The 24,655-nt window shown below is 36.6% G+C and overlaps 2 protein-coding genes across 3 annotated transcripts in view; both read right to left on the bottom strand.

Moving 5' to 3' along the window:
* Positions 1 to 14,801: 14,801 nt before the first annotated feature.
* hlx1 (H2.0-like homeo box 1 (Drosophila)) lies at positions 14,802 to 17,520 on the bottom strand. Of its 2 annotated transcripts, XM_016252607.1 has the most exons (4): positions 16,911 to 17,520; positions 16,297 to 16,464; positions 15,910 to 16,094; positions 14,802 to 15,266 (listed from the first exon to the last, which is right to left on the bottom strand). In XM_016252607.1, exons 1-4 carry the CDS (start codon positions 17,308 to 17,310, stop codon positions 14,949 to 14,951), a joined length of 1,071 nt encoding a protein of 356 aa, XP_016108093.1. In that variant the 5' UTR covers positions 17,311 to 17,520; the 3' UTR covers positions 14,802 to 14,948. The 2 variants fall into 2 exon arrangements, with proteins under 2 accessions (XP_016108093.1, XP_016108094.1); XM_016252608.1 differs by lacking the exon at positions 16,297 to 16,464.
* Positions 17,521 to 18,607: 1,087 nt separating this feature from the next.
* Positions 18,608 to 24,655, bottom strand: part of rhpn1 (rhophilin, Rho GTPase binding protein 1) — a 28,973-nt gene continuing 22,925 nt past the window's right edge. Inside the window, exon 17 of the mRNA XM_016252605.1 lies at positions 18,608 to 18,645. Within this exon, the coding sequence (XP_016108091.1) occupies positions 18,608 to 18,645 (38 nt within the window). The remainder of the gene's footprint in view (positions 18,646 to 24,655) is intronic.

The raw sequence follows: 24,655 nt of genomic DNA, 5'->3' as shown, positions 1-24,655 counted from the left end.
TGGATTGGTCTCTCTAAGCGAGATCCCCAATTCGTCGGTCATCTGACGTGATGTCTCCGTTCCCTCCTTCAGGGTACGAGGGTTACCATACGTAACCGAGACGTTTCCACAACAATGCATCGTACTATGGAGGTTAATCAGCGAGTTACATCATTCAAAGGGAAATGCACCTAGCATCGACCTATAGCAGGGGTTCCCAATTCCAGTCCTCGCTCATTTAATTGTAAAACAGAGCCTTCATGACCCTTGATTTTGCATGTCTCTCTTAGTTAACACACCTGATTCAGATAACCAGTTCATTAGAAGAGGGCTACATGCATGAACTGTGTTCCAATTGATATGATACCTACACAGTGTTCATTGCTCCCTACTCCCTGAGCAGGGGAAATCCATTGAAGTTTACTTCACTTTTGAACATTTGCGAGGACTGGAATTGGGAACCGCTGACCTAGAGCACACTAGCAACACCCTAACAACTGACCATCACCTTTGCAACAACCTAAACCCCCCTAGCAACACCTTACCAACCAACCAGAACAGTTTTGCAGCCATATAGCAATGACCTATACCACCCTATCAACACCTTAGCAACAATTTTGTTTTGTAATTTTTATTAGTTTTAATGTGTGTATGATTTAAATAATTTATTAATATTTATTTATTTATTAGTTTTAGTTTATTTAATTTGTTATTTTAGCTATATTTCATTTATTTATTATATTTATTATCTTATTTTTATTTTATTTATTACCTTAAATTAATCCAAAATTAGAAATGTTGAAACTAGCTGAAATAAAGCTGTTGTTGTTGTTTTTAATTTTTTTGCTTTGTTTTTACATTTTATTTCAATTAATGTTTTTTTTTTCAAATAACAAATTATTGTTATTTTTATCTGAACTTTTTTATGGTTTTAATTTTAGTTCACGATAATATCCCTGCGCTGAATGCCCTGTAATCATTCCTGAAATGCACATTTCTTATTTTCTTTCATTGCCACACAACATATTGGCTCCTAAAACTGAGCATTGCTGTGAAGGACGTTTAGAGACGTGACTTCTTGTAAATTGAATTGAATATCTCTGATTTAGTCCATACAAACATGACCTGTGATGCCGGACGCTCTGCTGTGGCCAGTCCTCTTATATCATGATGTTTCTTTGATGTGGAGTCATTAGCAGTGAATCAGAAGTGCTGTGTGTTGATTCACAGGATCGTGTTTCAGTAAAGCAGCAGCTGCTGAAGTGAGTCATTTCTCTTACTTTCCTTTATCTCATTTCTCTCCTCTAATCGGCACTGTTTGCTTTGGAACACAAACAAGACAAACTGAGCTGGTGTCCTGTTTGTCTTTCTCTGCCTTTAACAAGCTGAGCGATCAAACACACACAAACACACACACATCTGTCTCTCTCCTCCTCACAGTCGTCAGATAATGAGCTCATTATCATTACGCTCATGAAAAATGAGCCTGTTAAAGATAGTAGAGGAGCTCAGGGTGGTCCTTCAACACTACAGCACCATCACACTGATTATAAGCAGCGTCTTTCTAAACAAATCAAAGTCACATCTCAGACGGGCTGCGTGTTTGCTTTCGACCCCGAAACACACAGCAGGGTTTGTGTTTAGTTCAAAATGAAGAGGTTCACTGCTGAACAGACAGAAGAAGAGTGTAATTAAATAAAACAAATGATTTGTGTTATCATTGTACACTGTATACAAGTTGTAAATAAAACAAAGATTATTGGAGCACGTTTTGCAAAACAATACAAGTACTTAATTCATATTTAATTTTTTAAATATTAAAACAAATTACATTTCTTTGTAATTGTGAAATTTACTAGCAATTTCTGAGTGAATTTGCTTTTTCTGTGTACTAAAAAAACTACAATGTACATATAATGGTTGCTAGGGTGTTTGGAGTGGTTGCCAGGTGGCTGCAAAGGTGTTCAGTTGCTAATGTGTTGTTAGGGTGTTCTAGTTGGTCGCTAAGGTGTTTCTAGGGTGATCTAGGTCATTGCTAGGTGGCTGCAAAAAAGTTTGGTTGCTAAGGTGTTACTAGGGTGTTCTGGGTGGTTGCTAAGGTGCTGCTATTGTGAACTAGGTCATTTCTAAGTGGCTGCAAAGGTGTCTGGTCGCTATGGTGTTGCTAGGGTGTTTGGGGTGGTTGTTAGGTGGCTGCAAAGGTGTTCTGGTTGGTTGCTAAGTTGTTGCTATGGTGTTATGGATAGTTGTTAGGTGGCTGCAAAGCTGTTCTCTTTAGGGTTGTTGCCAAGGTATTTCTAGGGTGATCTAGGTCATTGTTAGGTGGCTGCAGAGGTTTTGGTTGCTAATGTGTTATTAGGGTGTTCTGGGTGGTTGCTAAGGTGTTGCTATGATGAACTGGGTAATTTCTAAGCAGCTGCAAAGATGTTTGGTTGCTAAGGTGTTGTTAGTGGTGTTGTTAGTGTGTTTGGGGTGGTTGCTAGGTAGCTGCAAAGGTGTTCTGGATGTTCTGGATGGTTACTAAGGTGTTTCTAGGGTGTTATAGATAGTTGCTAGGAGTCTGTTAATTTCGTTAAATGTTCGTTTGCGAGCTTTTTTCCCATGACTAAGACGAGACTAGGAGTTTAGCTGGAGTTTAGCGATCTAAATGAAAGTGTTCATTGTTCTGTGATGAGATCTCGCTATATTGTTTGCGCTGTGATCGCTGAATAAATACACTTACTCAGTCACTGTTGTTTTAATAGAGAAATAGACTATTGCAATTATGGAATTAGTGGAATTACTAGGAATTTCATTGTTATAATATTTTTAGTTTTAGTTTTAGCTGTTTTCATAATTTAGACAGAGATTGCATAAGTCTTTGGTGTTGATTTATATAATAAAAAGCCTATAATAAATCAGTACACTAGATGAGGTAAAATACACCATGTATGTGCCCACATTCTATTGATTTGTGCTTACTGGAGAAAGTGCAATACCTGAAATGCAAAAGTAAATTTCTCAAATGACAACAATCATTACGATTATAATTTTGAGAAAAAAATTATTTTGATCAGTTTAACCATTATACAGAATGACAAAAATGTAAATATTTCATTGACTAAAAAACCTGACTAAAATGCTCATACATTTCATTGAATAAACAAAAACAGGACAAGTTTGTCTAAATATGATAACTAAAATGTACATTTGAGTAAGACTAAGACTAAATAAAAAATCGCTGCCAAAATTAATACTGCTGTACGGTTAATTAATAATAATATTGCTAAAATGTCAAGTTTTCTTCGACTAAAACTAGACTAAAATACTTCAGGTTTTCTTCGACTAAAACTAGACTAAAATGTTGAGACATTTAGTCGACTAAAACTTGACTAAAACTAAATAGGATAAGGTTGACTAAATATGATAAAAATTAAAAAGGACATTTTAGCCCGGGACTAAGACTAAGACTAAAATGAAAATAGCTGACAAAATGAACACTAGTGTCTGCAAAGGTGTTCAGGGTGGTTGCTATGTGGCTGTAAAGCTGTTCTCTTTAAGGTGGTCTAGGCCATTGTTTGATGGCAGCAAAGGTGTTTGGTTGCTAATGTGTTGCTAAGGTGTTCTGGATGGTTGCTTAGATGCTGCTCTGGTGCTCTGGGTCATTTCTAAGTGGCTGCAAAGTTGTTTGGTTGTTAAGGTGTTGCTAGGGTGTTTGGAGTGGTTGCCTGGTGGCTGCAATTTAAGGTGTCCTGGATGATTGCTAAAGTGGTCTAGATTGTTGCTAGGTAGCTGCAAAGGTGTTTGGTTGCTAAGGTGTTGCTAGGGTGTTCTGGGTGGTTGCTAAGGTGTTGCTAGGGTGTTTTGGGTGGTTGCTAAGGTGTTGCTAGGGTGTTCTGGATCGCTTCCATAGTGGTCTAGATTGTTGCTAGGTAGCTGCAAAGGTGTTGCTAGGGTGCTCTTGTTGGCCGCAAAGGTGTTTGGTATCTAATCTCTTAGTGTTGGATTTTTCACATTCTGAAATTTAATACTTGGTGTTAGACATTTGATCACATCATTAACTTACCAAGCCATAAATAAATGCTCATTAAAACTTTCTAGTTTTGTTGTTTTTGTATTTGTGAAGATCATCATCATTCTTGTTCCTTTGCGTGTGCTGATAAATTGGTATTGAGGATGTGAAAAAACAGATAGGCATCGTTTAGGGAAGGAGTTCAAACACAAAGGACAAAAATAAAACCCTCCTCTGATATTGAGGAAACACATTTACTTTTACATTTGCAGTTAAAGGGTGAATCTCGTGGAAAAAAAACTTAAAACAAATGAAATTGAAATAAAACAATGTAATACATTTAATAATTATATATATTATTATTATTAAATATATTACATTTTATATATATATAACTAAATAGACTGTGAAATATCATAATGATCCTTTGTTTTACATGCAGAAATTTTACTTATTTTTATTGATTTATGTGTAAACTGACCTGGATATGTTCTTGATATCATGAGATCCATCATGTAGTACAGTTTGATTGAGCTGCTTCATGCTGGCTAATAGAGTTGAAACAGAACTGTGGTCTGATGCTCACATTTGATTCATTAAATAATGACCCGTCATCGAGTTTTGTGACGGACTTTCATACATATACGTTCATGGCTTTGCCATTTATGGGCTGAAACCATTAACTTGAAAAGCACCATAAATCCAAAAGCCACGGGCGTCACGATTATAGAAACCCAGCTAAATATCCTCTTTGTTCCGCCTTTGATGACAGTAATTTGCTTCTCCATCTTTGTTTTTTTATATCGTCGCAGGCTGGCTGAACTTGGTTATAATAACCAGCGTAAACTTCTTTAAATACGCAGATGGGACGCATGATAAATCTCAGACAGAGAAGCGCTTAACGCTAATTAATAACAAACTACGAGCGAAACGTGCCACAGAGTTGGCAGAAACCTCCCGGCCACGTTTATTGCCATGTTCAACGGCCTTGGGAGTCTTTACATTAGTACCAATAACAGTCTGCGATTGGACTTAAGTGTGCGCACAAGGCATTACTTTAAAATCACGTGGGTGTCGAAAGCCTCCTTCAGTAGTGCGAGCCCAAGTGGTAAAGTCTCTAAGGATCGGCCCCAGAGTCCAAGAGCCGGCCAAGGACAACCGGGCCCCGTCCAGAGGGGGTGGGTGGGGGCTCGGCGTTGGGGTTTTCACGAGGCGATGATGCCCCTTCGCCTGTGGTCTGCAGCCAGTGCCGCAGCACGTAACCAGAGCCAAGGTGGAGCGAGAGGAAGGGAGGAAACTCAGAGCGAAACCATGAAAAATGTTGAGTATGAAAATGTCTCCCTTGGTTTATGGCTGCGCAGACGGGCGTCCAAAAGAAACACATCTTTAAATTTAACTTTAGATGCCTCTTAGACTCTCTACTTTTAGTATTTTTTTCGTTCTTTCTCTTTTCCTCACCCTCTCCCAACTGGCTGGCAAACGTTTTTGGTTTGGGGAAAAGCAAAGCCAAGTTGCCTGGAAACTGCGAGCATGTTAGAAAATCGCTCGATAATGCAGCTTTTTGGAAATGTGGCGACAGCTCCCGTGTACTCAGATCGGTTTTCAGGGCCGTGAGCATGCAAAAGCTGAAGACTTTAACACTTCAATGCAGGAAACGTGTAAAAGCAACGATTTTTAGCAATTTATAGACAAATGAGAAGGTTAAGGCATAATGACGTGGCAGTTTATTCGTCTGAAATCAAGGCACTATTTAATTTATTAACCCTGTGAAGACTTACATATGCAATACTAGGCTGAATAATCACATTATTTAAACCTTTAGACAAAATGTTTTTAAAAATATAAAAAAGTTTGTGTATGTGTTTTATATTTTGATCCATCAGGCTTTTGACTTACATATGCAATACTAGGCTGAATAATCACATTATTTAAACCTTTAGACAAAATGTTTTTAAAAATTGTGATGACTCATATAGTCTGATATAATGAGAATATGGAGGAAAAAGCTCATTTAGAAGCCTAAATTTGATGCAGATGCTGATATTTATTTGACCAAAAAGTGATCAAATTCTGATGCTTTTATAACAGTCTAGCGGATACTTGCATAAAATGCTATAAATATCATTCGTCACTATTTATCTCCAATAATATGTCTTAGTAAGATGAGATTGAAATGCTCCAAACATATAATGCAGTGATTGAGAGCTGAAGAAATAAAGGCTCCTCAGAAGATGTGAGATGTTCTGGAGGCTTGTGAAGATCATTCCTCCGCTGAGGAACAGTGAAAGTAAAGCTTCTGGAAACAAACGCTCCTCAAAAGATCCTGAGGATCAGATTTGAGACTCTAAAACATGATTGATGGAGAATCAAGTAAAGCTGAGCTGCTTCAGTCCAGTAAGTGTTCATCTGGAGATATTACTGCAGTTATTCTGACCTTTACTTGATCAAAATCAGTCAAGATTTGACCGCAGAAAGACACGTGAAGCAGCAGCTGATGGTGGACGTTTGTACAATTACACTAAAAGAGCTTTTACTGGATTGTGTGCAATAGCTTTTAAGCAAATTTTAATCATGTTGATCATTTATAGACTTAGAAATTAGCACTGTGTGAGTTGGATAATATTAGCCAAAATTTGCCATTTAAATTTTATTAACAATTTTTTTGTGTATTTTAGTAGATTTTCTGGTTTAAACCCCATATCCACTCTGAAATGTCACGTTACAGAGGTAAAAAAAAGGGTTGCAAATTTCACTTTCTTTGAATGAGAACTGAGCAATTATAATTGAGAGTGAAACGTGACAACTAGAAAAGCAGAGTTGTGATAATAGGATGCCATACAAAGTCCTGCCACAGTCCATCATGTCTTAGACCGAATACAGTAAGTGTTCATCTGGAGATATTACTGCAGTTATTCTGACCTTTACTTGATCAAAATCAGTCAAGATTTGACCGCAGAAAGACACGTGAAGCAGCAGCTGATGGTGGACGTTTGTACAATTACACTAAAAGAGCTTTTACTGGATTGTGTGCAAAAATTTTAATCATGTTGATCATTTATAGCCTTAGAAATTAGCACTGTGTGAGTTGGATAATATTAGCCAAAATTTGCCATTTAAATTTTATTTACAATTTTTTTGTGTATTTTAGTAGATTTTCTGGTTTAAACCCCATATCCACTCTGAAATGTCACGTTACAGAGGTAAAAAAAAGGGTTGCAAATTTCACTTTCTTTGAATGAGAACTGAGCAATTATAATTGAGAGTGAAACGTGACTTAACTAGAAAAGCAGAGTTGTGATAATAGGATGCCGTCAAAAAAAGGGTTGCAAATTTCACTTTCTTTGAATGAGAACTGAGCAATTATAATTGAGAGTGAAACGTGACAACTAGAAAAGCAGAGTTGTGATAATAGGATGCCATACAAAGTCCTGCCACAGTCCATCATGTCTTAGACCGAATAATAAAGATGAAGTTTTTCTTAAGGTGAAGGGTTTGCTGTCTCCGTCTGCACTTATAACACCTCAAACTTTTAAATCAGTTATAAAGCCTTAATCTCAGAAGTGTCCTCTGCCCTTATTTGTGGTTTTAACACATTATGAACAATATTCTTGTGCTCTGTATTTATTTAACATGTTATGTGTTTTAAGTAAAGTGAAGTTAAGCATCTAAAACGCTCGTAATTCTAGTCCTAATTGTATTAAAACAACAGCATACCCTTCACAGGACTAGCGAAGGCGCTGATGAATGCATTCAGCAGTGTTATTCCACTGAAATGGACTGCGATGGTTATTGAATCATTGTGACATGATGTTAAATAACAGGCAGTAGTGTTATATTTTCTGTAGTTGGTAGAAGCTGTTCATCAGAGGTGTGCCGTTTGTAGAGCAGACCGCTGCTTTACCTCATAAATCAGACAGAGCGCAGGACAACGGTCTAATGTTTCACTGGCACCGACTAAACCAAATAAAACACATTTAGTGCCACCTCAGTGTAACCTGTGGAGAATGTTCTTAGAAGAAAACAGTTACGTAATGATGCTGAATATATGTATATATATATATATATATATATAGTTATAATTTATTATAATAGCATTTTATGTTTTTTTTAAAGATTTTATACATAATGCATTTTGACATTTGACTATATATATACACAACTTGTACATTTAATATGTAAAAATAGAAAATATAATTATTATAGGTAATATACTTTTCATGTTAATCACAATTGGTAATTTATTATTAATTATTTTAAATGAACTTAATTATATAAATATATGTTTTAAGTTTTATGCATTAATTTTACATAATTTTGTGTATACATATATATTTAATAATAAATAATATTTTAATTATTATATTAAAAATAGAAAATATAATTATTGTATGTAATCATACACAGTAATATCATTTTTATATTAATTATTGGTAATTATCAATTATTATTATATATTAATTTATTTGTATAAACATTTATATATTAAATGTACATATTTTTTTGAATGTGTGTGTGTATATATATATATGCGTGTGTGAAATTAATATATTAAAAATATAAAATACAACTGTTGTATGTATAATTTTTATATCATTATTAATTCTTATAAACATTTAATATATTTCTGAATGCTATGTGTATATATAAAATAAAAAATAATATATAAGTATTAAAACAACTAACAACAGATCCAAAACTAAAAGCTAAAACTTTATAAATACTACCTATACACATTTTAAAAATAAAGAGATTAAATAAAAATGACAAATGCATGCAACAAAATTTCAAAATTTAACATTTAAATGAAAAACAAAAAAATCAAGCTAAAACAATTCAAAATAGTAAAGAACAAAAGGTATAAGAGTATAATAATGATTCTAACATAACACTAAGCCAAACACCAAAAAAAATTTATATATATACATACATACATTACTTATAATTTACACATAAAATATGTAGAATTTTTTATTTCTCAAGTCTTGAGAATTTAACTAATACTTATTTTTGGAAAGGTAATGCCTCCTGATTCACTGTTGGAAAATGCTACATTTTTCAAACTTGATCTATCGATGGACTGACTTGCATTACAGGCCTGAAACATTCTGGAGAGTTAAACTCTGCAGCAGCTAATCACTGTCAGTTTATCAGCGGCTCCATCGGCGAATCGCTCTGGTCCCACCGAGATCCCAATCAGTCACATTAATCCTTCCGCAAATGTGTTTGGAAGCGAAAACACACAGAGCCCTAATTTATTTGAAGCAGCTCCTTACTCAAAACGTCTCGGCCTGCGAGCTGCTCTGTGTCGAGGTCAGAGGGACGTTCGACTCGCTCTTTAAATAGTGAAGAAACGGCGGACTTTAAATCCTGGGCCAGATGGGATTTCTCCGAGTGATCATAAAAGCTCTGAAGACAGTTCACAAATCAAATGCTGCAGTATTATGTTAAGCTTTTGCACTGTTATTGTTATTGCATGTTTGCGCATACAAACATAATTCACAACTTCGCGAAGGAGAATTTGAGATTGACACTGCGGCTCAGACCGGGCAATTTATGCGTGCATTATGAGGTCGGCTCGCAGATAAACATTTTCCATGGAAAGAGATTAAGCTGCAACTGTAAATGCAGCGTCTGTATGTGTGACTGATGTATTAGGTTTTGGTGTAAAAGAGCGCGTGAAGCAGGCCGTCTGCAGGTAGCGCGGGCGAGCGGGAATGTCCTGAACGGGAATTCAATATGTGGGCTTAAGTGGAAAAACCGGAGATCTCCAGAGGTCATCCTTCTTTCCGGAATGAAGGAAAGTAGAGCTTGTGGTGCTTCAGGTGGTCTTTGGTGAAATCATTCATGTTCAGAGCTCTGCTTTACTGAGGTCTTCATGTGTGTGTGTGTTATTCAAAGATAAACAAAATGACTTTATTATGGTGATATGAACTTAGATTTCATATTATTTATGGTCTTTCTTGATGGCATATCGTCGGTTTCTGAGACCCCCTTTTTTTTTTTCCTGGAGCCTTCCTTAACCTGAAACTAAAGTTCTAGGAGTTTTTCAGTTGTTCGTTTTAGGAGTTTGTAACAAATTTACATATATATATATAGGACACAATGTGCTGTATTAAAATGAAGGCACTTTCTGTATTGATTTTTTATTTTATTTAGAATTTTGCACTTCAGTGCATTGTGTTTTATGGTTAACAGAAATGTCTGTAAAATGAATGTATAATGCCATGGCAGAAAAGAATGAGTACATTTTCCGTTAAACACCCTGATAAAAGTAGGGGTGCGCCGATCCGATACTCAGTATCGGTATCGCTCCGATACTCCCACTTTCTGCTGGATCGGGGTATCGGTCAGACGAGACCGATCCAAATCCGATATAGTGCGTATACTATTCTGTGTTATTGTTAAGCCCCACGAAAGGCACAAAAACTTTATAAAGCACCATAAAGTTTCCGTGCACTATATTTCACGTGTTCTGAGCCCGTTCCATAGTTTAATGTGAGGTACAGATGAATATTTAAGTCGTTAAATTCACGTTCGGGTAAACTCTTCTCTCCGCTGCGGCTGACCGGCTGTCATCCTCCATTTAGCATTCAAGCTGCGCATCGCGTTCGGTTACGACAGTCATATCTTATCAGTGTTATTGTTCATTTTTTTTACAGGAACACTGAATGACCAAAAAAAGCACCAGCACCAGTCCTAAGTTCATGGTTACCAAGTTTTAATTCTAATTACTAAACTTCTATTATTAAATAATACTTGATTATCATATTATAATGCTTGACTGACTGATATTAAGAGTGTACTTTCAGATATTTAAAAAGCTGTACAATTTTACAAACATTATATATGTTTAGTATAGTATTTCAGTCTGGCGAGTAAACAAAAAAATATACTAGCCAGTGGCGATTCAATTGCCAAGGTGTCCGTAGAGGGTTGCAAGACGACGCAACTCTCTCTAGGATGATACAGTGTTCCTATTATTACACTTGATTTGTAGATAAACATCGGCGGTTTTGCATAAAAGGACTTTATCTTACTGGAGTTTAGTGCTAATTCTAAATCTCGTTACTTTCTACCGGGTTAGAGATCTCACTGGAGTAGAGAGCACTATGAATTGTTCTTCACGTGCAAAGGAACTGAAATTTAAAACTGTTAAAAGAAAAGGTGCAATAAACTAGCGCACAGATATAATGCACTACGCATCACTATCTCTTCCCTTCGTGCTTTGAACTTTTCTATGCTGCGCGCTGTGACTCCGTGTTGCTTCAAGCGCATCATTCTGCACATAAGCGCTTTGTGCCACTCTTTATTGGAGCCTTTCATGTTATAATACTTTTGTGCAATGAAAGATTGTTAATAGCCTTTCTTGTTCTGTCTTATCTATCATATGTTGCTGCCTCATTACTATGCTATAAATGTAAAAGAAATGTATTTAATTTATTGCACATATTTATATATAATTATATTTACTTGTTTTTCATGAATGTATATTACAATACAAAGAGCAATGTGACATTTTACCAGATTACACCTATTTACTTTTATTTTCCCCCCACTAAATAATGTTTTTTCTCTAAATGTTTAGATTTTATAAAATGATTGTGAACTCATCATTTTTGTAGAGTAACTTTTGCTGCTGTATTATCCACTAACCTAGTTTTTAATAGTATTTTTCTCATAGATTGATTGTAAAATTTTTTAATTTGTTATTTTTCTTTATAATGAAGTTGTCTATATTTAGTAGATGTGTGTAATACACAAAAGAGTGATGATCAGGTCAACACACACTGAGATATAGAAATAAAAATAAAAAACTCTGCTGGTATCGGATCTGTATCGGTATTGTCCGATACTCAGAACTTTTGGTATCAGATTGGGATCGGTATTGTCCGATACTCAGAACTTTTGGTATCGGATTGGGATCGGTATTGTCCGATACTCAAAAGTTTTGGTATTGGATCAGTATCGGTATTGTCCGATACTCAGAACTTTTGGTATCGGATCAGTATCGGTATTGTCCGATACTCAGAACTTTTGGTATCGGATCAATATCGGTATTGTCCGATACTCAAAAGTTTTGGTATTGGATCAGTATCGGTATTGTCCGATACTCAGAACTTTTGGTATCGGATTGGGATCGGTATTGTCCGGTACTCAGAACTTTTGGTATCGGATCAATATCGGTATTGTCCGATACTCAAAAGTTTTGGTATCGGATCAGTATCGGTATTGTCCGATACTCAGAACTTTTGGTATCGGATTGGGATCGGTTCTGAAAAAATGGCATCGTGCCACCCCTAGCTAAAAGTTTGTGGTTGGTAAGTTTTTTTTTCGATTTAATTTTTTGTTTTTGTGTTTTGTTTTTGACCAAAATATACTAAACACCATAAAATTGTAAAATATTATTACAATTTAAAATAGCTGTTGTCTATTGTAATATATTGTAAAATATTAAGAGTCTTCAGTGTCACATGATCTTCAGAAATTATTCTAATATGCTGATTTGCTGCTCAATAAACATTTCTGATTATTATCAGTATTGAAAACAGCTGTGCTGCTGTTTTTTCTTTGTGGAAACTGTGATACATTTTCTTTTTCAGAATTCTTTGATGAATAAAAAGTTCAAAAGAACAGCATTTATTTTAAATAGAATCTTTTGTAACATAAATGCCTTTACTGCCACTTTTGATCAATTGAATGCAACCTTGCTGAATAAAGTATTATGTATCCATCTATATAAGTCACTTTTGCACACTTGCCATTCAAAGTTATAAAGTTGAGAGACACAAACACACACATGCTCACCCCCACACCACTGGCTACATTCACTGTGATTTTGCCGTCTTCCTGGGACAGACAAACTGTTGGGATGTTCCAGATTTATGAATGTCTTTTAAATCCTAATTATTCTCACAGACACTAATGCCCTTAACAGGCCTGCTTTGGGTTATAGACTTGAACACTTCTTTGTGGCGCTCTGACGCATCGCTGTTATGAATCTGCTCTTCATGAATGTTCATCTGGATCGTCTCGCAGTAGCCGCTCTTATCTCTTTATGAACTGAACTCATTAAACTACATAAACTGCCTGTTATCACAGCCTCATGTAAACGGCCTGTCTCTTTATCAACAGTTTAATAAACCAGAGAAAACCTATTTTTTTGCAATACTTGAATGTGCAATAACTCATCTGAAGATGTAAAATATACACTAATATTAATGTCATGAGGCTGTAATATCTCTGGATGGATTATTGTCTAAATCCTCGAATAGTTTCGCCGTGACATTATACACTCTGCCTCATTACATGGCATGTGAAGTGTAGCTTAGACAGCCAGAGTCCATAAATGGAGTAGTTTTTGATGCGCAGATCTCAACCTACATTCATAAAACATACTCATCCGCTCTGTTGCTGATATCTAGAGCCGGCGAATGTATACAAACTATAAATCCAAGCTCTTCGCTCTCTGTTTATTGTTGGACGCCAGATTTCACCCAGCTCACATTTTTCAGGGTGAGAAAGCCTTGGCAGAATTACATTAAGCTGACTCTAAAAGGTCTGACAGGCCAAAAGACGTCGATTTCAACATCCATCACGGCCTTATGATGGGAATGTCCACAAACAGAGGAGAAAAACTATGAAATGAGATGTTGCCATACTGTATGGAAACCAGTAGTTTATTGACAGTATCTTGAAAAGAATATGTTTGTTAAAAGTGTTATTTCTCCATCTTCCATGACATATCTGGATTATACACTCTTAAAAATAAAGGTGCTTCAGAAGGTTCTTCAAGCGATGCCGTAGAAGAACCATTTTTGGTTCCACAAAGAAGCATTGAGTCAAAGGTTCTTTAAAGAACCATCTCTTGCTTATCTTTTTATAATCTGAAGAACCTGCTTTCGCCTCAAAGAAGCTTTTGTGAAACAGAAAGTTTCTTCAGATGTTAAAAGTTCTTTATGGAACCATTTAGACAAAAAGGTTCTTCTATGGCATCACTGTGAAGCACCTTTATTTTTAAGAGTGTAGGCTATTGAATTGTTCGCAGTTAAATCTAAAAACAATTATGAAACACAAAATTAAGAAAGTAAAAACAAGAAAACAAAACTACCAATTTGGTCAAACATAAATATATAATAAAATAATAAATATTATTCAATTATTGCATTATATACAGAATTAAAACAGTAAAGTCTTCCTTCATTTTCGGCTTAATTTTTTTTGTTTGTTTACCTAACAACTATATATAATAATTAATCAGTACTGCTCAGTATGATGATTAGAATTTTAGCTCGGATGGCGAATAATAATAATTGCAATCGTTTTGAACTAATGTTTCAACATGCAAAACCACTGCTAGAGAAAAAACTCACTCAAAACCGTGTGACAACTTGCCCCAATTGTTCATCCGTCATTTTGTTTTCTTCCTAAGAAGATTTACGCGATATTTTGTTTAGACTTTCACAAGCATGAGTTGTTTGATGTGTAATCTGTTCCTGCAGAATTGTGAAAATGTCATTATGCAACCGAGAAACACAGGCAACTATTAGTGAGAACTGTGTTGCAAGAGTTCATTGCGATAGACAAATAAACCATATGTTTTTAATCTTTTATATTCAATATGTACAATGTAAATAAGAATCATTATGATTAGCCTATTTAATTCAGGAAAAAAAAGTGGCGAAATTAATTTTGCATAAATGCATCCGTTGGGAAATCGTTAGACTAAATATATTATATTATTATATATGGATTTTGGATAAAGTGCATTGATTTCCATAAATACACCAGTTGGAATATTAGTAACAAACGTTTATTTACATTTTCAGTGCAAATACTTACAGACAAAATATACAATCAAGTTTATCAACGTCTTAATTCATGAACAATCAATTCCCAGATCGAGTGGTTGATTTAAGGCAGAGCGCTGATGTGTTCCTCGCTCAGGGGTCATGAAGGCTCGTGCGTTAACAGATGCTCACTACGGCGTCTGTTGCGCGGCTGCGCTCGGTTCTGTCGTGGAGTCTGTGCTGCATGTGTCGTGCGTGCTGACCGCCAGAGCTCCGGGAATAATCACACTGGCTTTGGTGAGGTCAGAAATGTCCACGTCGCTTTTGTCCTCCGCTCCGTCCTCGAATTCGGACTCGCTCGGTTCGCTTTCGCACTCGGAATCGTCGCGTTCTTTGGGTTCGGTTTCGGTCGCGGATTTCTCCGGCTGTTCTTTTTCTTTGTCCTTCTGCGCCTGCGCTTCTTTGGAATGGCGCCATTTCATCCGCCGGTTCTGGAACCAAACTTTGACCTAAAACAAGAGAAGCAGGAGCATTTTATGTATGTGTATTTTATTTTATTTTTCAAATTTAATTGTGCATTTGTATTATTATTTATTGCATTGCACTATTTTGAGATGGCAATGAGAGATGCACGTGCATTGTTAAATTTGGTTTAATTATACTGACGGTATTGGTATTTACCGGTATTTTTTTATAATTTAACAAAACTTTTATACAATACAGAAATGCAGGCACAAACTAAATCGAACAGGGTTTTTTTTTCTAATTAATTGACATGTCCAAGTGAAAATACGGGTCTACTGAAGGAAAGGAAAAAAAGAATACAGATTTCCACACTTGACTGGAAAGTTTTGAAACTCCTTATCGCTTTTGCTGTCTGTCGTGTCATTTCCGATATCAAATAAGACAGAAACTCTTGCCCAATGCCTTAAATTAGGATGTTTTGAAACGAAACAACTGCACCCCTCCTGCATTTGCAATAATTCGTAATAATTGACTTTCATTTCTCTAGAAATGCGGGTGTCGCAATGCTCCAGCTGCTAACGCTCCAGATGGCTCTCTGCAGGCCAAAGCTAATTATTTTCATTTAAAACATTCTTTCTTTCTTGTTTTAAATCGTGAATTAATTTGCATTGATAACCAGTCGCTCACCTGTGCATCGGTGAGGCCCAGCATCGCAGCCAGCTGTTTTCTGTCCGGTTTCGTGACGTACTTCTGGACCTCAAAGCGCTTCTCGAGGCCTTTCCGCTGGAGGTTGGAGAACACGGCTCTGGACCACGACCTCTTCCTCTTGTAAGTCTGTGGCATTGTGTCTTTGGAAAGCACCGCGTACGGCCCTGTTTGAGTCAAACAACACACACGCCATTAGAACACAACCTCAATGCATTTTGGCCAAAGTGCATGTTATTTAATTGCATGAGCAAAATAGGCTTATCACCGCACACACGTGCACAATAAGGCAGTGCAATCATAATAATGAACGTGTCATCCGTGCAGGTTCTCCTGCTCTTTAGGGCTCGACTGGGATGTCTACACTACCTGGGAAGGTGTCTTGAAACTGATGTTGCCCTGATTGTCTGGCGGCATTGCTTATTGAACCCATCATGGAGGAGGTTTCGCTCATGGTCGGGTCTATGGACGCGAAGTACGGGCTTGCAGACACATGGACTGCTGACTGCCGATTCGGACTAACAATCGATGTGAGATCTGTTACAGAACGACAAACACCAATTAGTTCCAATTAAACTCGTAATGCCTTTCAATAACAGAGGCGATACTTCATTCATAGGTTACGACTTTACAGTACTGGGCCAAAAATAGTGCGCCGTTTATCAAGGAAAAACAAAAACATCGATTATAAAATAATAGTAGTATGCATCTGTTTGTCAACACACTTTCCAATTGCATAGGCTAAACAAACACACGCATATTTATATCAAACGTGTATGCATATACACAGAACGCATTACAGATGCTGATTGGTATGTTATGTTTATGCTCATCATGAATTAACAAGCGCGTGGGGTTGGACGCGTCCAAACAAGCATTACTATTCTGAGTTAATCTAATTGTTTTGTCCTTTTCGTAAAAGTGTGATGTGATGTTTACTATAGGAAAACCCTATGTGTGCCATGCACAGAAACACGACTTGCCTCTCAACGATAGCGATTCTTTTCCCCTCGGCTCGAAGTCTGTGGATAATATCCGATCAATCCCGAACTTGAGGTCTTTACTGGACGGCGGAGGCGCGGATTGCGCGTTGATCGCGGCTCTGGATGTCAAGTGTATTCCGTGCCTGTGATACGCGGATGCGCTTGGAGTGACCGGCGACGGGCGTAACGGGGATCCCGACGAATGAAGCTGCGCTCGGGCCCCGATGTGAGCCATAAGCGAAGACGAACCGGGGAGGTTCTCCGCATCTCCAACGTGCAGAATATCAGCGATGCAGAACGAGGGTTTCTTCATGCTGTCCACCCCAAAACCGCCCGAACAGTACGCGGTCCAAAGGCTAAAGTTCGATGCGTAAAACGGATTGAGTCCCGCCGTGTACATCCTGGCAGGCAAGCCAAAACTTCTTGACAGAGAATCGCACACTACTACATGTAACGCGACGGTCAGGTTTAAGGAGTTGCCCTCTGTCGCGTTTCTCCTCAAGTATGAAACTCCAGACAGGAGTCCAAAAAGCTCTAAGCAGGAGTTCCGCTATTGATTGGCTCTTTGTGAGCCAATGGAAGTTGACAGAACGCTCCAACACGCCCCAAACACGACGAGCACTCTTAAAAATCACCAGGTTTATTATAAGGCGATGGTTCAAACGATACAACATTAAACATTTTCAGTGTTTATGTCTTCCTTTTCAATTAATCAAATTGTAATTTTAATTTGATGTTAGAAAAAACGCAGTGAAGCCCATTCATTTAGCTATTTAACGAGTTGTTAAATATAAGCGAATGGATAAATGCACACATTGTTTTTTTTACTTTAGTGAACTTATTGTAGGTTTACTTGGATGCATCAGGCTATATAAAACTAGAAAACTGACCGACATTGAATAGTTTTTTAATGGTGCACCGTTAAGGATAATTGGAAAGTACACTCTAAAAAATGCTGGGTAACTTTGGGTCAAATATGGATATTTAGATTCAATTTTTAACCCAAAAGTTGGGTTAGTTCATATTTGACCCAAAGTTGGGTTGAAACAACCCAGCATTTTTTAGAGTGTAATTATTTAAGATGATAATTTTAGAAGATGGTGTAATGTAGATGATGCATTCGCATAAAGAATAATAACGAGGTTTTGCATGCATTCTAATGTTTTCTAATCTTCCAGAAATATGCAAACAGCAAACTCTGATAAGAAAACGATCCACAATCAAGTGCTTTACCCAGACGCCTGTGAGTGTGTCCTGCTCTGGGATTAGGAAGCAGGAGTTTCTCGATGCAGGTCATCCTGTTTCTGATGAGCTCTGATTCAGGCTAAACGAGCGGATATTCCTGCTAGATTTAGGCCAAAAATAGAAGCTGCTTTAGTATTTTAGGATACAGCAGAGGACCCCTATTTCCTCCGACTCGGAGAGGTGGGACTTTATAATGACTGTTAGCACTTCCCTTTTTCAATATTTGTGCAACTTTATCTCAACTCGCAAGTCGCGCGCTGACGCAAATCCGTCTTTATGCTTAGAATAAACAGAGGAAATCTATTCTCCGCTGAAACGAAAACACAATTAACTTCAGAGGCGATACTTCATCCATATGCACGACTTTACATTACTGGGCCAAAAATAGTGCGCCGTTTATCGTGAAAAATACAAAACAAAAAACAGATCGATTATACAATAATATAATAGTATTACATCTGCTCGTCAACACACTTTCCAATTGCATAGGCTGTAAACAAACACAAGCATATTTATATAAAATGCATTTCTAGAATGCATTACGATTGGTATGTTTATGATCATTAATGACCGCAGATGATTTGACCCCATGGTGTTTTTTAGAATAGCTCTCTTCCTCTGATGGCGTTCATTAGTCGTGAGTCATTACCGGAAAGGTCAGTGACCCTGACTGCCTCCTATCACGGTGTTTTCGAATGACTTCATTCCGGTTTAAATTTAGAGATGAAACGTAGCGCTTTGCTCTCGATCAAGCAGTCAAAACAATCCAGGGAAGAGGATGCGGAAGACACGCACGTTATTTCATTTGAGTTCAGCCCCGGTGAAATATTCGTGAGCGAGATCATAAAACAGGTCATAAAACTGACCGACCGCTGGCATCTCACTCTAATCATTGAACTATCAACACATGGAATTGAACAGAAACAATTCAGATTAAGCCTAAAACATTCCATGCATCTCTCTCACAACACGCATCTTTGTCAGTGTTTCAAATCAAACCTATTTGATTTTATTATATATTATTGTTTAAAAAATAAAATGTAATCAGGCATGATCATATTTTAAAGATTCCAATTTTCTGCTTGCTATAGGCTTAAAGCTTCTACGTTCTTAACATTATACAATATAAAAATACTTTTTTTCTCTCTCATAATTCATATATAATGTGTGCACGCTTTGTGTTCCAATATAACCTACTCAGTATTTGTATTATGAAAAGTTAGTCATACTTGAAATGATTTCTAATCATTTCAGGAAAAGATTCTATAATATATATATTATATATTTAATCCTTTATCATTATACCCCACCCACATACACAAACAGTGGTTTGCTTCCTTTAAAAATGTTGTCGTTTGAAAAAAATATTATGGAATAAAGTGCTCAGGTCAAAATATCTAGGATGAAAGTTTCGGTCTACAATGGAATTGTCTGTACGGAAGAAAACTGGTTCAACCCAGAGTTTCCGGATATCTTTATTGTCCATATCCATATCTGCATTCCTATCTTTATCTACGCCTGTATTGTGATAAATAGATTCGTGCTGAAAGCACAAAGTCATCTGCTGCAGTAATTAAAGCAGTGAAGAACCTGTTCACAGAAGAAGCAAAACATCAAAACCGTGCGCATTTCTCACTGCTGTATTTTTATGAATGTATTCAAACAACACCCCATGTGCCACATGTGCATGTCTGTTGCGGTCAGATAAAACATTACACTTGCCGTAATTGAATTGCTCTCTCTTTCTATTAGCAGTGATAACATCATCATCTGTTCCTCTGGGATTGACTTTATTTCTGGACCCCCATCAGGAGCATCTGTCTGTCAGCAGTGACGGGCCCGACATGCTGGAAACATTAGATAATTAAAATATCATAATCGTTAAATGCCGATCATGGGAAAGTTTGGAGACCTTGTGGAATTGGTTTGTTTTCCCAAATTCCCTCTGGTTGATGAAATCGCCGTCCGGAGAGTAAAAGTCCGATCTAGCCAGCTCAGTGCGGTTCATTTCGGGGCTCTGACAAGCTCGGGAAACATTTGTTACGGATTATTAATTGCTTTTTTAAACGCACCCTTGACAGAATGAAAAATCCGTCAGTATAACTGTAATCATATTAGTGAAGCAGCAAAATATAGACGTTTTAGATTGACTCCAACTAAACTGATCAGCACAAACTCATTTCTGTTCATCGAATTATATTTCATAAATTCAATAAATAAATATGTGCCGTTCTATATTGCGCATAAAGAAATGCATTGCACATTAATTGAGTGTCATCATTCCACTAGTCCTGACTTGTAAAGGAAGCTAGCTGGTCTCTGTGTGTGCAGTGATCTACACAGAAGCTGCTTTAACAGGTGTTTCATGAGTCGATATGTGTGTTATAACAGCGCTGGAACGCTGTATGGACCAATCAAAACGTTCGGTATTTAATTTCATAAAACATAAATAGTACAACCAATTAGGCTTATATAGTGATTTTCAGAGATGAGCAATATGTTGAGTTTCATCTCGCAAATCCCATTTCCATTTGGCACCCCTAATAGCACAGTTAGCCAATAAACAAACAAAAAACAATTAACTAATTTTAAATAGGACCTCTATAAAATCTGTAATTATTAAAAAAAAAAAAAAAAATTTTTTTAACTTTACAATGTTGTTTATTTTAATTTTATAATTTATTTATTATGCAAAAAATAAAAAATCGGAAAGCGCTGAACGTTCTACTGTTGCTATGGTTACCTCACTTCTGTTCGCTACATTTACTGTACATTCGTTTCTTTATTTATGTTTATTCATATATAAATATATATTTGTGCATTTCCACATATGCCTGTGTATAATTAACAAACATTTTTTTGGAGAAGAGGACGCTCACAGGTTCTTGTAGAAAAAAATTCCCATTCCACTTTAGCGAGGAAGTTCTTCTGGACACAAAACAACAATAGATACGCATTTTCGAGACATAACTACAATTAGCTCACACTATCCCCTTTATTAAAAACACCCTAAAAGTCTTTAACGTAAGAGCGGCGCGCCATTAGTAACTTACGCGGTTTCCGGTTTTATTTGCTACTATTTATTTCACCTGTACAAAAACAGTCCGTTCTGCTGCTTGATATTGCAATGCAAACTGGTATTTATCATCATATTATTTTAATGTATTGCATTTATAAACACACTGGTTTGTGGCGCAAATTAATTGGACTTCAAGTTCATTACCGATAGCGGCTAATGAATCAGGAGTCTGGACATTCAAAGAAAACATTGCCTCCGTCGTGCAAAAATACAGTGAACAGGCCTAATGCTTTAATGCTTCCTTAACCATTTTTTTCAGTGACTCATACCACTAAATTAAGTATATCCACTAGGCCTTAATTGCAGCAAATGAGATGCATCTCTTATTTTACACAATGTTTACTCAGAATTTAGCCCACTAAGGGGAAAAAAAGCAAAGATGAAATGTATTATCCAATGAGTAGATTTCTAATAATGCTAATAATGTGGGAAGGCCCGATATATCGGTGCAGTCTCAATGCTTGTGTTTACATGAGCGGCGCAGGCTTTGGCCTTTCGTGCGTAAAGGAATCCAGACGTGCCACTTACTCTTCTCGTTCAATATACACGGGGTTAAATCAAAAGCTCCGTGTTAAATAACAGCGAGACTAATGGAAACGCGGAAAGGTCATAACAAACCATTAGGGTGCTGTCTGAGATCCAGCTGAAGCGACAGAAGATTCACCCACAGAGCTCCTGCTGGCCCGATAAGGCCCCTTAATGGTCCGCAGTGATCGATTGTGCACTTGTTTACTGAAAGTCGTCGCTCTTGAAGGAAGCCAGATGCTTCTGCAGCTCTGGAACATAAGCCTGCGTTCATGATCCCAAACGCGTGATGAATTAGTGCAATAACGCAACGTTTAATGGAAGGAACGTATCACTACATCTCTTAAAGATGAAGTGATCATTTCCAGCTATCCTTCTTCTTTTGAAATATATGAATCAATAAATGAGAGTAGGTGTGTGTTCAAAGCATGGCTTAAAAAATAAATGTATATAATATTAAAACAATAAAAAAATGATATATTCATTTTATCTAATTAAATGCACTCGGTAGTCAAATGCACTAATATTTCCATACATTACAACATTTGTTTATTCATATTCATTTTATATATTCAAAGATGTTCTAAAAAATAAAAACACTCAAATATGTATGAGGCAAGTCAATTTGAATAATGTAAAAAACAACAAAAACTTTATAAAAACTACCTATTGCAGTAGTCAAATACTATAAAAATTGTAAAATAAAAAAAACCTTATCATTAAATTCTGATTTCATTAAGAAATAAGAATAACATTCAGTTTCTTAAGTTCTAAATAAAATACGTTTGACTCTATAGTCAAATGCATTGATATTTCCATACATTACCTAGTTTTATAATATTTAAAAAAAAAATGATCAGAAATATAAATGTGGCTTTTTTTTTCTGAATAGTGTATGAATAACGTAAAAAAAAACAACCTAATAGTTCTATAAAAGCTACACGTTCCAGTTCAAATAATACATTTAAATTTGTAAAATAGGAAAATCGCTATCATCAAATAATCATGATTTCATTAAAGTTGGCCATTAAAAAAAAGTGTAACTGCATTGTTTAATGATTTTGTCCCTATAGAAAAAGCTTTTGCTTAATTTACATGAATTATATTTTCAAAGCAGTTATTTAATTATGCATATTCACATGCATAATTAGAGGAGATGTTGACATTGCATTGACTGAGAACTGTGTGCATGTTGATGTTTTCATGTCAAAGCGTAACCTGATGCTGCTCTCTAGTGGTGAAGTCACTGATTACAGCCTCAGAACCTGATGGCTAGATACACTAATTACTTAAGACAAATTGATCAGGTTAAAAAACACACTTTTGTTTGAGCACCTTTCTCAGACATCATCTGCCTGCTGCGTTACTTTAATTGGCCTTGTCTATTGTAATAGATTTGAAACTGTCCAGATTTGAGCCGTCTCATTTCCCAGTGCAGTCGTGTGTCTGGGGAGCCACTCAGAGTAGAATCCAAACACATTTGGCAGCAATAGCCCATATTTCATCACTGTTTACTGCATATTCATTCCTGCAATCCCCAATGCGACGAGAGTCAGCTGTTAGAATACTTCCTTATAAATGTCATCCTGAGAGCTTCTGGTTCAAGACTTGAATGTCATTGACTCCCAAACACACTTTTCTTTAAACATCATTATTAGGATTACACAAAATGAGCCTGATTTCATCCCGAAAATCCAGCAGCTGGAGTATTTGTGAGGAATATACAGGGTGTGTTTTACATTTCTGTCTAACAAAAGAGTTTATTTGAGATTCTAGGCATTTAGAATTTAGAAGGCTCAAACTTCCTTCTCACTAGAGTTCACTATTATGGATATAAATGAGCACGATATCAGAATGATATTTTTACATGTGCATTTAAATGAAAAACTTGATTTATTTGTCCTGATAAAGAGGCCTGCAGTTTTAAATCATCAAGGCAGAGTGCAGCTGGAATGCTGGGAAACACATCGCTTCTGACAACAACTAATAAACATAAAATACACACGCAAAAAACAGACGTAATAAACCCACAATCGTCTTCTGTGCAAAAATACATTCTTAAAGAAATAGTTCACTTAAAAATGAACTTTTGCTGAAAACGTCCAAACTGATAAAAACATCACAAGTAATCCACAGCACTCCAGTCCATCAGTTAACGTCTTGAGAAGACAAAAGCTGAAACAAATCCATCAAGACATTTTTAACTTCAAACTGTTGCTTTCGACTAAAAGTCCATATTCCATAACAACACTTCCTCCAGTGAAAAAGTCCATCTCCTGTTGTCTCTCACATCAGAATTCTCCCACAATCTGCTGTTTTGGCTTGTAAACGGTGCTTGATCTGTGCAGATTTCTCTCCTGATTCAGACCAGACCACTTTTTTTACTGGAGGAAGTGTTATTATGGATTATGGACTTATATTTTAGCTGGAAGCAATGGTCTGAAGTGAATAATGTCTAACAAACACGCAGCTTTTGTCTTCTCCAGATGTTAACTGATGGACTGGAGTGCTGTGGATTATTGTGATGTTTTTATCAGCTGTTTGGACTCTCATTCTGACGGCACCCATTCACTGCAGAGCATCCATTGCTGAGACACTGATGCAGTGCTACATTTCTCCAAATCTGATGAAGAAACAAGCTCATCTACATCTCTGATGGCCTGAGGGTGAGCACATTTCTAGCAAATGTTCATTCTTGGGTGACTAATTCCTAGGGTGACCAGACGGGCCATTTTTATGGGACACCTCCTTGCCATGATTTCTATATTGCCTAAAAGTCGAACGAACGAACAAACACGTGCGCGTATTTGCATCGCTTTGATCATTCTCTGTAGATCCCACTTTCTCACGTGCCACGATTGGTTGATTATGTACAATACCTGCATGTTATTGGTCA

This window comes from Sinocyclocheilus grahami, unplaced genomic scaffold, assembly GCF_001515645.1.
Source record: "Sinocyclocheilus grahami isolate Dianchi unplaced genomic scaffold, SAMN03320097.WGS_v1.1 scaffold1122.1, whole genome shotgun sequence".
Classification (NCBI taxonomy): Eukaryota; Metazoa; Chordata; class Actinopteri; order Cypriniformes; family Cyprinidae; genus Sinocyclocheilus; species Sinocyclocheilus grahami.
Note: the sequence above shows the minus strand (reverse complement) of the source record. Positions and strands in the feature narration are given on the sequence as shown.